At 41.0% G+C, this 14,315-nt stretch overlaps 1 protein-coding gene across 6 annotated transcripts in view; it reads left to right on the top strand.

Annotated features, from left to right (window-relative positions):
• The window catches only part of IL18R1 (interleukin 18 receptor 1), a 40,310-nt gene extending 26,439 nt beyond the window's left edge, over nucleotides 1-13,871 (top strand). For 4 of the 6 annotated variants that reach the window (XM_027128722.1, XM_027128723.1, XM_027128728.1 and 1 more), the window contains 5 exons: nucleotides 616-736; nucleotides 3,923-4,062; nucleotides 6,091-6,252; nucleotides 9,027-9,185; nucleotides 11,449-13,871. In XM_027128722.1, coding sequence (XP_026984523.1) covers nucleotides 616-736; nucleotides 3,923-4,062; nucleotides 6,091-6,252; nucleotides 9,027-9,185; nucleotides 11,449-11,804 — 938 coding nt within the window. In that variant the 3' untranslated portion in view covers nucleotides 11,805-13,871. The remainder of the gene's footprint in view (nucleotides 1-615; nucleotides 737-3,922; nucleotides 4,063-6,090; nucleotides 6,253-9,026; nucleotides 9,186-11,448) is intronic. The other 2 variants (XM_027128725.1, XM_027128727.1) reach the window with 1 other exon arrangement.
• The last annotated feature ends 444 nt before the right edge of the window (nucleotides 13,872-14,315 follow it).

Genomic DNA, 14,315 nt, shown 5'->3' with positions numbered 1-14,315 from the left:
GCCTCCTATGCTGCCCAAGCCCTTAGCAATAATCCTGTGAGCCCATGTGGCTGTCAGCATCTCCACTGGACTCTCTTTTCTCCATGAGGTTCCCTCTATTTTGTACAAACCAAAGCAAATTCCTTAAAGGAGTAAAATGGTGGCTATCTCAGCTCACCCTGGAAGGACTTTATTCCTGACTGTAGTTTCAGTTCATCTGTTTCTCTTTGTTTTCCCTGCACTTTGATGTCTTTAATTTTTAGCTAATGTAATTTTTTTTGTTGTTTTGTATCCATTTTGTTTTTCCAGAAGTTGCAGTGGGTATGTAGGCCTGACACTACCTATTAGACTATAGGTTGAAAAGAAAGTCCACTGGCCATCCTAAGTTTTAATAATTGATTTAGACATAAACATTTGAAGAGAAGCCAGTTCATAGTTTGGTGATGACTTGTAATTGCAACTTAATTTCTCTGATTTATAATTTTTTTTTAATTGGAAAACAAGGCATTTTTTTCCTTAGATGCAGCTCTATACTGTCGTTGTATATTAGGTTAATATACGTTGGCTGTATTAATTTCAACCTTTGAGAAACCTGAGTTTCTAAAATCTGAACATCGGTTGTCAACTTCTACCTAGGAAAAGATGTACAGCTCAACTGCTCTGCCTTGCTGAATGAAAAGGATGTGATTTACTGGAACATTTGGAAAAAAAATGGAAAGGATCCTAATGTACACGAAGAGGAAGGGACAAGAATTAGGTATGAATATGTGATATATGTAATACATATCATGATATACAAAAATCATATAGTGTCATATATATATGAGATAAAAACACCAGACTCCTGAATGGCTGACAGGATGCTTGAGATGAGTTTAACTTATAACTTACATATTTTATAATTCGCATACTCTAGGCTGACGCATTATGCAGAAATTTATTGCTGAGACCTAAATTAGAAAAAGAAGGTCAGGGCTTCCCTGGTGACGCAGTGGTTGAGAGTCCGCCTGCCGATGCAGGGGACATGGGTTTGTGCCCCGGTCCGGGATGATCCCACATGCTGCAGAGCGGCTGGGCCCGTGAGCCATGGCCGCTGAGCCTGCGTGTCTGGAGCCTGTGCTCCGCAATGGGAGAGGCCACAACAGTGAGAGGCCCGTGTACCGCAAAAAAACAAAAAAGAAAAAGAAAAAGAAGGTCAATGAGGCTTTTTAGCATCGCCTTACAGAAGTAGCTTTTGGTCAGTCAGGATCTGATGGGGGTGGGGACTTTACCTAAGCATCTTATAAAAGAGCGATTACCTAGGCCACTGTCATTTGAATTTTGAAAATTGTGTTAAATGCTTTGTTTTTACTAGTGTACCAGAGAAAAGACCAGGTCAGGAGCCTGGGACACGTACAAGTTATTCCGGGCCCCTTGTGTGCAGTAGGCGTGCCTAGCTGTGTTGCTCACGTGTCACCGTGGGGCCCGCTGGGTATCCATAGGTGACAAAGCACGTCATCAGTACCTTTCCCTGAGGACCCTGGGGGCAGCCCTGGGCACAGGTAGGCCATCCACCTATGGCTACCTGTCCAGATCTATGCCCTGTACCTGGCTTACACACACAGCTTTCTTTGTTCTGATTGTTGAAAAGAATTCATTATAAGATACTTGAGAATTACCAGAAATCACAAAGCGAGAAATAGCCCTCTGAAGACAGCTTTGTGTGTGTGGCAGGGGGAGTGGGGTGGGTGGATTTCTTTGCTGGGCGTGAGATATGCTGACACAGACACTGCTTCCAGCTCTTTAGAGATAGTTCAGAGCTTGTTTTTAGAACATTCCTTACAGGGATTATCTTTCTTAAAGGTGAGAAGTGAGGAATTTTCTCGAGTCCAGAAGGGTCCCCAAAGATTGTCAGATGCCAGTGATGACCCAAGAAAATACTAATTTAAATGACCAGTCTCCTGCCCTGTGACATCGTTGTTGGTCCATTGCCACTGATCATAATTATGGCAGCACTCTCCTGTCAGAGTCCATTAATGGAAACTAGAAACACACTAAGAACAGCTAGAAAACGCAAACAGGGCAATGGTTAGATATAAATATCTAGGAGGCAGAGTTGGTGCAAAAATTTCCAAATGCCGTCTAGTTTAAATAGCCTGTATTAAGGAATGGTTATACTTATTAAAACAAAACATGCTAAGCCTGTGGCCATTACAATGTTTCTGAATGGCTTTGGGTCATTACTGTCGTTATTAAGGTAACTATACACTCAGGTTCTAGGGAGTAGTGGTCCGAAGGTGTCTGTCATCTTAGCTGCACTTGTGAGGTTTTTTTTATCCCCTCGCCCAGAGCCGGGTGCGTGATTAGTGCTCATGGAGTGTTGGCTCAGCTGGATTGCGTGGCTATCCTGCCACTTCATCTTGTCCTCAGTGTCTGTCCCCCACTGGATTCCTGCATTTCCTCCTTCTCATGATCCATTGTTAATCTCTGGAGGCACAGAAGACCAATTCACCAAACTTACTAGAAACGGAGCTTCAGCTAAACTAAGGGCTTAAGCGAGGCTAAACCTTTCTTTATACTGGGCGCATGAACTTATGTCATCTATTTTGGCTTCTCAGTGGGTTTTTTTTTACTTTCTTTGTGGATTTTACATTGATGTTAGATGGTTGATATTTCTGGGTGGGTGACTTCTGTACAGATGTATGACTTCTCTTCTAAAATGCATTTGAGACAGTTAGAGGCTACAGTGGGTACCACATCCAGCTGCGGGGGGCCTGCCAGGTGAGCGACTACACCTGGGAGTGCTGGCTGACGGCGCACCTTCAGAGCCTGCCACTAGCAGGAGGCAGGTGCCAAGAGCGTGTGCCCTGCATCAGGGACAGGGTGGCTTGAGACCTTTTAGTAGAGAAAGAGAGCTGGCCGCTCCTGGTGGCCTCCGGTCATTTTCTGACACTCACTGAGCAGCTTAATTGGCATTTCTCACGTGCTTGGGGGTGTCTGAGAATAGTGGTTTTAATTTATTTTAAATGCTGAACAAAAGAGGAGTGGTCGTTAGGACTGCTAGGACACACTTGATATGAATCTGCGTCTGTATTAACGATCCGCGGCATCGTCACAGCTGGTGGAGACTTCACAGTGGGAGGAATGCTGAGTCGTCAGGACAGGAGGAATGGGGGAAAACGCAGACACACCTGGGAGATACTGAGGGTTCAGTTCCAGACCACGGCAGTAAAGCAAATATCACAATAAAGCAAGTCACGTGAATGTTTTGATTTCCCCATGCATAGAAAAGTTATGTTTACACTATACTGTAGTCTATTAAGTGTGCAATAGCGTTGCATCTTAAAAAATGATGTACATACCTTAATTAAAAATACTTTATTGCTAAAAAAAAATACTTTATTGCTAAAATAAATGCCCAAAGCATTATGATAGTAACATCCAAGACCACTGATCGCAGGTCCCCTTAACAAATATAACGATAATGAAAAAAATGTGAAAGTTTGAGAATTACCAGAATGTGACACAGAAACATCAAGTGAGCAAATGCTGTTGGGAAAAGGGCACCAAAAGACTTGCTTGAGACCCTGTTGCCATAAACATTCAATCTGTAAAAAGTGCAGTTTCTGCAAAGCATAATAAAGCAAAACTCAGTACAGTGAAGTGTGCCTGTAATTGAGAGAGAGAATATTTTCTTGTGTTTTCAACTGAGCATCGTTACCTCCCAGGCGTTTTGATTTTAGGCAGTTTGCAGCGCCGTCCCCAGATGGTCTCAGGAGGGCTGAGACCCCCGGGGAGCAGGAGGCTCACACCTGAAGAGAACCCACCAGAAGGGGACGATTCCCTGGAGTCCACAGAGCCGTGTCTTTGTGCAGATGCATTTGCACATACAAATTCCTCTTTCGTGGGTAACATGTTGGCAATGCCACAAAGCCTATTGCTAAACCATTTTCCTCTCTTACAGGACTTCAGAAGGCAAATGGCTTGCTTCAAAAATACTGAGAGTTGAGACTGTTAATGAAAACAATCTGAACTTTTCATATAATTGCACTGCAGCCAGCGAGGGAGGCATAGACACCAAAAGCTTCATCTTATTGAAAAAAGGTGTGAGAAATTTTATCTTTGGCAGTTTGTGGAAACCTAGAATGTAGCGGCTGAGAGACCTGTCGTCGCTCATCACTTCCTCATCTTACACACCAGGAACCAAGCTCCTGAGAGGTGAAGGGTTTGCCCTGTGTCACAGGCGTTCCGTGGCAGAGCTAGTGCTCAGCCCTTGCTGCAATCCCCTGTGCCCTGATTCCAAGCAGAGAATGAAAACCTCAAGCGTATTCTTCTGCTCTCAAACATATTCCAATCCTGTGTAGCAACCAGGGGCCCAGAGCGGGGAGGTAGGTAGAGCTCAGGGTTGGTGAGTCACAGGGGAGGTGGTCCGGGCAGCTCTGGCACACTCTGAACAACAGGAGGAAAGTTTGCTGCTCCGTGTAGGATGAGACCAGTGGTCCAGGAGTAATTGCTGCCTCCACCCTACCTTAGCTGGGCCCTGGGCACAGGTGTGTCTGTGGTGTGGTCTTTCGTTCAACAAAGACTCACTTAGGCTTCCCTCTCTTGGGATAGTCCCTGGACTTGGCAAGTGGACAGTTAGTTGATGGCTCTGATCACTGGACTCAGAGTTTTTCAGTGCCCACCTGATGGAGGGCATCCTCCACCAAAACAGTCCAACCGAGGGCCACAGACTCAGGAGCTGCTCAGAAGTAGTTCTGTAAACTGTCCTAGATCAATGCATGGCTGTGCTCTCTCTGCCATAGATGTTTCTACCCTGATCATTTTTTCCTTCTGCTGGGCTCACAAGTGTTGTGTGGGGAATAGGGTCTTTGACTCCACCATCATCCCCGGAGGAGTGTGTGGGCCAACGTGAGAGTGGTATTTGTGCGACACAGTCATAGATATGCAAGCCTTTCAGAGATGCAGGAACCCCAGGGGCTGGCTTTATTCAGAGTTCACTTACCAAGCAACGATGGTTGCTTACTTACATCCTAATAATTAATTTTACCAGAAAGATAATCCCTCAAATTGTGTCACGATGGCAAGAGTTTTATGTATGCTTACTCTTTTTGACCTAGAAACCCCACCTCCATTAGAATCTACTCTAGGGAAATAATCAGAAACATAGATAAGGATTTATGCCTGTGTTCATTGCAGCATTCTGTATATTTATGAAAAATTGCAGTCGATCTAAATACTGAGATAATATGAATTATAATTTTAAAGACCTAGAGAAATGCTTCTAATATAATGTTAAGAAATAAAGCGTGACCACCAGATGGTTCCAACTAAGTAAATGTTTTCAGGGAAAAAACAAAATCTGGAAGGAAATGTACTAGCCTGTTGGCGGTGGCTGTTGCCACACTGTGGGATGGTTATTAAGTAATTATTCTATCCTTTATACTCCTCTGTGTTATCTCATGTTGTCCACAATGAACGTAAACTGAATCAATCTAGGAAACGTAATTTTTTTCTCAAAGGACACTTTCATATAAAAATATACAAAAATTCTCAGAGCTGAGTGCCAGGCACTGTGTCAACTACTTATGTGTAATATTTAACCCTCCTCCAAAACAGCAACCCTGTAAGTGAAGGAGAAAATATCACTAGCTTGATAGCTGTATTATGTGTACAGATGAAATACTAAGAGTTTAGGGCATCAGTGACTTTCCCTAGGATACAAAGTAGATGATGGAGCCAGGCTGGAGCCCACACAGACTCAGCTCAGTGCTTGCTCTCTCAAGGTTCTGTGCCTCCATCTATGTTCCCAAGCCGCTAGCTGAGGTTTCGGTGTGGGCCCCTCTGAATCTCATCCTAGTGTCTTATCATCCTAGAGATCCAGCTTCCAAAAGTGTGGACAGACTACATCATAATGCTTTCAGTTCACGTCTCTGAATACCCTTGTACACATTTTTATGCAGCAGAGAGGTCACCACTGGAGACTAAAGGCAGGACTGCAGAGTAACTCAATGGAATGTGTTGGGTAGACAAGTAGATTTGTGTTAAAGGTGAAAGCTGACCACCACAGAGTGATGGCGAAAGATGCTGGTGAAATTTCTCTAGTTTTTCCCATTTTCTTTTTCTTTCTAGAAGACCCAGTTGACATCCCCGGCCACATCTTCACTAGAGGAATGATCATAGCTGCTTTGATCTCAGTGGTCATTGTGTGCCTAGTGACCGTGTGTGCCATTTATAGAGTTGACTTGGTTCTATTTTATAGACATTTCTTGGGAAGAGATGAAACCTTAACAGGTAACGAATGTCGTCATGCTGGGATTTCTTATTTTACAGTTTTATTAAGAAGCTATATAAATAAACGTTAATCTTCACCTCATTTTGATTATATTGTAGACATATTGGCGGTAGAAGTTTTCCATAAGAAAAATTGATCTGAACAAAGCGTCTGTTGTGAATGTTGTCTGGGCCACTTTTTCTTGTGCTTATCTGTTGCTAAAAGTTGTTCTCTAATTGTTTCATGCATGTGTGTCGTGTCCTTCTAAATGCCCTGTGAGATGGTTAGGCCCAGGGACTGTGTGTCTGAATGTCATTGCTCACACGCCATCTGGTGCCTTTACAAAGTTCACACTCAATAAAGGTCATTTAAATTGAATTGAATTGGGAATGCCCTGACTGTCCAGTGCTTAAGACTCTTGTGCTTCCAGTGCGGGGGCACGGGTTCAATCCCTGGTCAGGGAACAAAGATCCCATGTGCCACGTGGCAAGGCCAGAAAAATAAAGAATTGTATTATGGTTCATTATTTTAACCTGGCAAAGGAGGCTGCATGATGTACTTGTAAGAACCTTGAAGTGCGCACCAAATGACCTGAGTTCCAGTCCCCTAGATCTGCCACTTTTCATCTACTCCAGCTTCTATCTGGCGACTGTCTCAGTTTCTCTATTTTTGCAGGTGACTAGAAGTCCTCAAGATTCGAAATAGCTACCAAATTTTAGAAAATAAATCTAATCCATTGCACTTGCTTTTGTTTCCATGTGTGTGTGTGTGTGTGTGTGTGTGTGTGTGTAGGACATACGTAGTTCAAACACCAAAAGTCTCAGAAATTATACATGTATACTTGTCCCGTGCCTGTTTCCCACCCCATCCCACATTGATGTACATCCAAACCAATATGAATAGAGAATCTTATTTCACTCTTGTTTAAAAGACAAATCTTGGCATGCTATGTGCCCTATTCTGAACTTTGCTGTACTATACCTTGGATACCCTTCCCTATTAGTTTATAAAATCTCTCATTTTTTAGGGTTGCACAGTGTTTTATTTCTGTGGATGTATTATTGTTTATTTAGTCACCGTGTGATGGACGTTTGGGTTGCTTAAGACCTTTTGTTACTGCAGAAATGACGTGGTGGATAACTTTTGTACACTTATTGTTTCACATGTGTGCAGTGTAACTGAAGGAAAAATTCCCTAAAGTGGAATTACTAGAAGTGCAGAGGTGGATATAGTTGTTATTTTGATTGATATTACCAATTTGTGCTCCATATTTCTCTACTGCCTACCACCTTCAAAGGACGGGAGTACATTTTTTTCTCATAGCCTTACCCACAACCTTTTGGATATTTGCCGATCTGATAGATAAAATCTGAGGGGTATCGAAGTGTAGTTTTCACTTGCATTTTGCTTACTGTGCAAAAGTATGAGCCGCTTCTCATGTGTTTAAGACCCATTTGTACTTCCTTTTTCAAAGTACCCATTCATATTCTTTGCCCATGCTTCTACTGGGTTGTTGACTTTTTTTTTTTTTTTTGCTTGCTTATTTTTAGCAGCTATTTACATTTTAGGGAGGTTAGCCTATTGTCTATAATATAAAATGCAAATATTATTCCCAGGTTGTTGATCGTGGTGTGCTTTTGACTTTCTTGATAGTGGTGTGCTACATGGAAGACTTTTTAATGTGCAGGCACACCTTGAAGATACTGCGGGTTCAGTTTCAGACCACTGCATAAAGCTAATATCGCAATAAAGTTAGTAACACGAAGTTTTTGGTTTCCCAGTGCATATAAAAAATATGTTTACACCATAGGGTAGTGTATCAAGTGTAAAATAGAATTATGCCTAAAAAACAATTTATATACCATAACTTAAAAATACTTTGTTGCTAAAAACTGCTAGACATTATTTGAACCTTCAGGAAGTCATAATCTTTTTGTTGGGTCTTTGTTCGAGGGTCTGACCTCGATGTTGATGGCTACTGACTGATCAGGGTGGTGGCCTCTGAAGGTTGGAGTGGCTGTGGGGATTTTTAAAAGTAAGACAACAGTGAAATTTGCTGCATCGATTGACTCTTCCTTTCACAAATGATTTCTCTGTAGCATGGGATGCTGTTTGATAGCATTTTTCCCATGGTAGACCTTCTTCCAAAACTGGAGTCAGTCCTCTCAAACCCTGCTGCTGCTTTATCAACTAACTTTATGTAATATTCTGAGTCCTTTGTTGTCAGGTCAACAATCTTCACAGTATCTTCACCAGGAGTAGATTCCATCTCAGGAAAACATTTTCTTTGCTCATCCGTTGAAAGTTTCATCGTGCAATTAAGTCACATCTTCAGGCTCCACTTCTAATTCTAGTTCTCTTGCTGTTTCCATCATAGCTACAGTTACCTCTCCCATGAAGTCTTGAACCCCTCAAAGTCATAAAATAATTTTCATATTTTTCCTTTGAGTTTTTATAGATTATTCACATTTACAACTTCTAATTTACTAATATAAAAATAACGAAGTTAATTCACTTTGCTTTGAGCTAAATTTGTCATTAAGTTATAGAATTATTTGTTTCCTATGAAAAGTATCTTATTCTTTTATTTAAGAGCTTCATTGAGGTATGATCAATATACAACGAACTACACATATTTAATGCACACTGTTCGATGCATTTAGAGGTGAGGATGCTATATTTAACTCTTCTTTTTCAATGATTCTGTTCCCATTTTTCAGAACTTTCGCTCAAATTTGTACTTAAATAAACCCTTATTTTCACACTAATTAAAAGAGTCAACCTTATCTCCTAGATGGGAAAACGTACGATGCTTTTGTGTCTTACCTAAAAGAATGTCGGCCCGAGAACGGAGAGGAGCACACCTTTGCTGTGGAGGTTTTGCCCAGGGTGTTGGAGAAGCATTTTGGGTATAAGTTATGCATATTTGAACGGGATGTGGTGCCTGGAAGAGGTAAGAAAGGAAATATCAGATAGAAAACTAGTGGAGTTTTCATCTTTAACTTCATCTTTACTTTTAGAAGATGAAGAGCTTAGCCTTACAGAAGGCTATTCTGCTTGCTTAAAAACAAACAAATGAAGTAATCCTCTAAACCAGAAATAACCAGCTAAATCAATACAAGCAGTAGTGAGAAGATGAGAAGATTGCACTGTTTCCAAAAATGGCCTCTTGGGGACCTGGTCTCTTCACTTGGCTTCACAGTTCTCTGAGTCTTTGGAGAAAGGAAGTGGGCATTCCATTCTCAGAAGCAGGTCCAGAATCATTATCATGAGGCATTTAGCTAGAAATACCCCACAGTAAGAATACCTCTTTTGATGATATTTTGTACAGCAGAACCAGTTCTTAATTTAATATGTGATCCTTTGGACTATAAAACAGGTTAATTCTTACCAGAAAATGTTTCTTCTTTATCGCATTAACATTGCTGAGAAAATTGAAGTAGAAATTAGGACTGATGGCAAAGGATGAATAAAAGGAGATTGGTGGTTCCTAGAATAATTTAGTTGTGAAATTTTATTTTTTAATTAATATGTGAATACAAATGTCTATAACACATATATTGAAGTATATTACAGTCAAAATCAAAGAAATTTAGTAACATTTCCATGTTTTCTCTGAAAGTCCTCCAGAGCTTTGAAGTCTTCCAGAGATTTCGAATCTGGTGTCAAATTATGTTGGATGCTGACGCATCACAGATGATGCAATACAGATGTCTTCATAGTTACCATCACTCATTCATTCATCCAACATTTACTGAGCACCATCCTTGTGCCAAATTCTAAGCTGGGCATTTAGGACAGAGTAGGAAATAAGAAACAGTTGTGTTTTTTTTTTTTTCCTCCTGGGTTACAAATTAAGAAGGGAAAATATTACAAATCAGAAATAGAGAATACTTTTTAGTAATAGATAACTTCTCAAAAGGAATAATATGCCAAATTGTCAGATGCATTCAACACTGTGATATTTTTGTGCATCACTCTTTGTATCTAAGAAGACATTCTGTCACGTACAAAGTATTTCTGCTTGACTTTACATCGATTACATCAATTTTATTATATTGGGGTTGGCCCAAAAGTTCATTTGGGTTTCTCCGGAAGATGTTACAGAAAAAGCCAAAAGAACTTTTGGGCCAACCCAATATTTCCATTATTTTTCTAGGAGTCATTTTAAAAACAGATTTCTTCTTAGTTTTTAAATAAAAATAAAGAATGTTTGTATATTTGATATGATTAGTTTTGGCTAAGAACTCTATCTGAGGAGGGCTAGAGGTCTAGAACAGAGGTTGGCAGTCTTCCATCCACAGGTCAGGTCCTGCCTGCCACTCTTATTGAAGCATCTCTACACATATGTTCATGTGTGGTCTGTGGCTGCTTTTGAGTTACAACAGCAGAGTTGAGTAGCTGTGACAAAGACTGTATGACCCACAAAGGCTAAAATATTTACCACCTGGCCCCTTTACAGGAAAAAATTTAGCAACCTGTGGTCTAGAAATAATGGCAGGATTTTGTAAAAAACTTTTTAATTCAAATTTTACCATGTTCCACCATCCATGTAAAGAGGCAAGATAGTGGAATGTTTAGGAACATACACTCCAGAACCAGACCACTTGGGTTCAGATTCTGGTTCTGCCATTTACTAGCCACGTGACTCTGGGCAAGTTACTTAACCACTCTGCTTTGGCTTCTTCAGCTGTAAAATGGGCGTGATCACAATACTTCCTTCATAGGGTCATTATGATGATTAAATGAGTTAATATACATAAAATATTTAGAAGAAGGTATGGCACAGAAAAAGTGCCAAGTAGGTATTCATTATATTGTTGTGTAGATGATTGCTTTTTTAATAGGCATATAAAGTTGAGAATTAATGGTTTATCTCAAAGAAAAACTTACTAGTGAATTTGAGTTAATACAAAATAGGACTGTGCAAAATGATTTTTTTTTTTTTTTTTTGCGGTACACGGGCCTCTCACTGCTGTGGCCTCTTCCGTTGCGGAGCACAGGCTCCGGACGCGCAGGCTCAGCGGCCATGGCTCACGGGCCCAGCCGCTCTGCGGCACGTGGGATCTTCCCAGACCGGGGCACAAACCCGCATCCCCTGCATCGGCAGGCGGACTCTCAACCACTGCGCCACCAGGGAAGCCCTGTGCAAAATGATTTTAATCTCATGCCCACCCTTTCAGTTTTCTTAATCTTGCCACTTCTCGTATTTTCAGCTGTTGTTGATGAAATCCATTCATTGATAGAGAAAAGCCGAAGACTGATAATTGTCCTGAGTAAAAGTTATATGTCTAATGAAGTCAGGTATGAACTTGAAAGTGGACTCCATGAAGCACTAGTGGAAAGGAAAATTAAAATCATCTTAATTGAATTTACACCAGTCGGTGACTTCACATTCTTGCCTCAATCACTGAAGCTTTTGAAATCCCACAGAGTTCTGAAGTGGCAGGCCGATAAGTCTCTGTCTTATAACTCAAGGTTCTGGAAGAATCTTCTTTATCTGATGCCCGCAAAAGCAGTCAAACCATATAGAGAAGAAGCAGAAGTCTTGCCTGTTTTTTCGCAGCCCTGATCTTCAGAAAAGCTGAGCAGAAGAAAGAACTCTTGACACTCTGGGGACTGAGTGTATGAGCCTGTTGATAACGAAGGGCATTATTCAAATATTTAACTCTACGCTGTGAATGTCCTAGTCACAGTCTGAAGATGAAACTTGTCATTAGGTTGCCGGGGATAAGACTAAGCATTGAGCTATAGTCGTGGGCCCTCAGAAGACCCTGGAATTCAACAGAAATGGGTCTCCTGTTTCTCCCTCTTCCATAACTGGATGCAGGCACTCTGCTCAATCCCATTCAGCAACTGTGAGACTGCACGCGGTGCAGAATAATTTATGCCTTAAAATAAGGGCACGTCTTTAAGAGATTTTTTAATGCTAACAATTGAACTGAAGGATTTTAAGTTCACAAAGTGGCATTTCTCTATGAGCCAGTAGGTGACACAGGAACTGGAATGGTGCCTTCATGAACCCACAATAGCTCCCTACCTCTAAACACCTCTGACAGTGCCTGGGATGCGGGGTGCAGGGTGGGGCTCTGGGAGAACCGACAGGGCTGCGAGCAGAGCAGGGAGCGAGGTGTGAGCTGCTGTAACAGGGCCTCAGCCTCAGAGCACGTGCATTAATGTATCCTGGCTACAGCTGCAGACCTACAGTTCTTGAAACCCCACTAAGATGCTGCAGAGGGCTTGCTTAATTGGACCTATTTGTGGGAACTTCTTAAAAAGAACTCAAAACAACTTTTTAATCTTTCATGCCAGACACAAGTTTTAATTCAAATAATTTTCTGGGTCTTTCCAAAAAATGGTCTAAAACATTTGTTGATTCTGCATAAAGGTTTAGACACAGGATGGGTGCCAGATCAGATGAGTTATTCAACAGCCAAAAAAGGATGGTTACTTGCTTGATTTTTAAAAGGCGACAGATTTTAAATGCCCTTTGGGTGGAGGCAGCATGGCAGCCAAGACACTTGAGCTCAAATCCCAGGTTTACCACTTCCTCTGTGATCTCCGGAAACTCTTCTAACTCATCTGTGATGCGATTTCCTCATCTGTAACATTAGAATTTATAAGAACTGTACAGGGGGACTAAGTGAATAAATACAAATGAAGCTCTTACAACAGTTCTTGACACAAACTTAACACTCAATAAATGTTGGTATTGCTACGTTTGTTATTGTTATTAGTTATCACCTAGGTCAGTCATTTAGCGGTGGAAAGAGGACAAGATCTGGAAAGGAAGGCAGTTTTGACTTGAGGCGATTCATTCTTACAGAGAAGCCTAGAGGAGCAGCACATCAGCATATCTGCATTGGACGTCTGCAACTTTTCACATTGGAAGACATATATCTGTCTCCTTAGTACTGGGCCTTCTTGACGGCCTCAGAGGTCTGTTCATGAAAATCACTGAGTGAGTGATAAATAGCAAGCAGGCTTACAGAGAAAGGAAAGAGCTGGGTAAGTTTGGAAGGCTGGTTAGAAGATATGGGTGCGGCATGAATGTTCCAGAAAAATTTAAAGCAGAGACTGTTTAAAACAGCTGTGGTACTACTCTATATAAAGTAGATAATCAACAAGGACCTACCGTATAGCGCAGGGAACTCTACTGAATGTTCTGTAATAACCTATATGGGAAAAGGGTCTAAAAAAGAACGGATCAGGTGAATCACTTTGCTGTACACCTGAAACTAACAGAACATTGTAAATCAACTATAGTCCAATATAAAATAAAAAAAAATAAAATCAGGCAACTTAAATAATAAAACAGCTGTAGTAGATACTACTGAAAATCAAAGAAAAATGAGATTTTCATCAGATTTTCAGTACAAGAAAGTGGTCTAATTTTTGTAGCACTTAAAATTTTGCGTGCTAGTTGGATGGCTAAAAAAAGTAAAGGAATTTAATTACTAAGAAGATTTATATGTGAAAATATATGGTCGTGAGAAATTTTATTGCTATCATCATAGTCTCTAATAGAATGATCTGCTTTTCTTTTTTATTATGTATGATTTAAATACATTAAATGTATTTTGTATTAAATGTGTTAAATGTATACAGTAAATATAGGCTTTAAAATACATTAATGAACCATTAGTCTCGTGCCTTTATTTTTGAAAAATCTCGACACCTTTTTCACTTAATTTAAAATTTCAGGGGCTTCCCTGGTGGCACAGTGGTTGGGAGTCTGCCTGCCGATGCAGGGGACATGGGTTCGTGCCCCGGTCCGGGAAGATCCCACATGCCGCGGAGCGGCTGGGCCCATGAGCCATGGCCGCTGAGCCTGCGCGTCCGGAGCCTGTGCTCCGCAACGGGAGGGGCCACGGCAGTGAGAGGCCCGCGTTCCGCAAAAAAAAAAAAAATTTCAATCCCTCAGTCTCAACATAGATTCCCACCTTTTAAAATGAGATATGGGTCATTCAAAATGAATGCTTAGATCTGTCTTTTCTTATGTCAAATTACTTTGTACCTACCTTCTTTAAAATCCATCCAGGAGCAAAAGAAGAATTCCATTCCCTCTCACAAGGCCACCCAA

The sequence above is a fragment of the Aethalodelphis obliquidens genome, unplaced genomic scaffold (genome assembly GCF_003676395.1).
Source record: "Aethalodelphis obliquidens isolate GAN/ISIS:26980383/991018 unplaced genomic scaffold, ASM367639v1 scaffold35, whole genome shotgun sequence".
In the NCBI taxonomy this organism is placed as follows: domain Eukaryota; kingdom Metazoa; phylum Chordata; class Mammalia; order Artiodactyla; family Delphinidae; genus Aethalodelphis; species Aethalodelphis obliquidens.
This window is presented reverse-complemented; position numbering and strand designations above follow the sequence as displayed.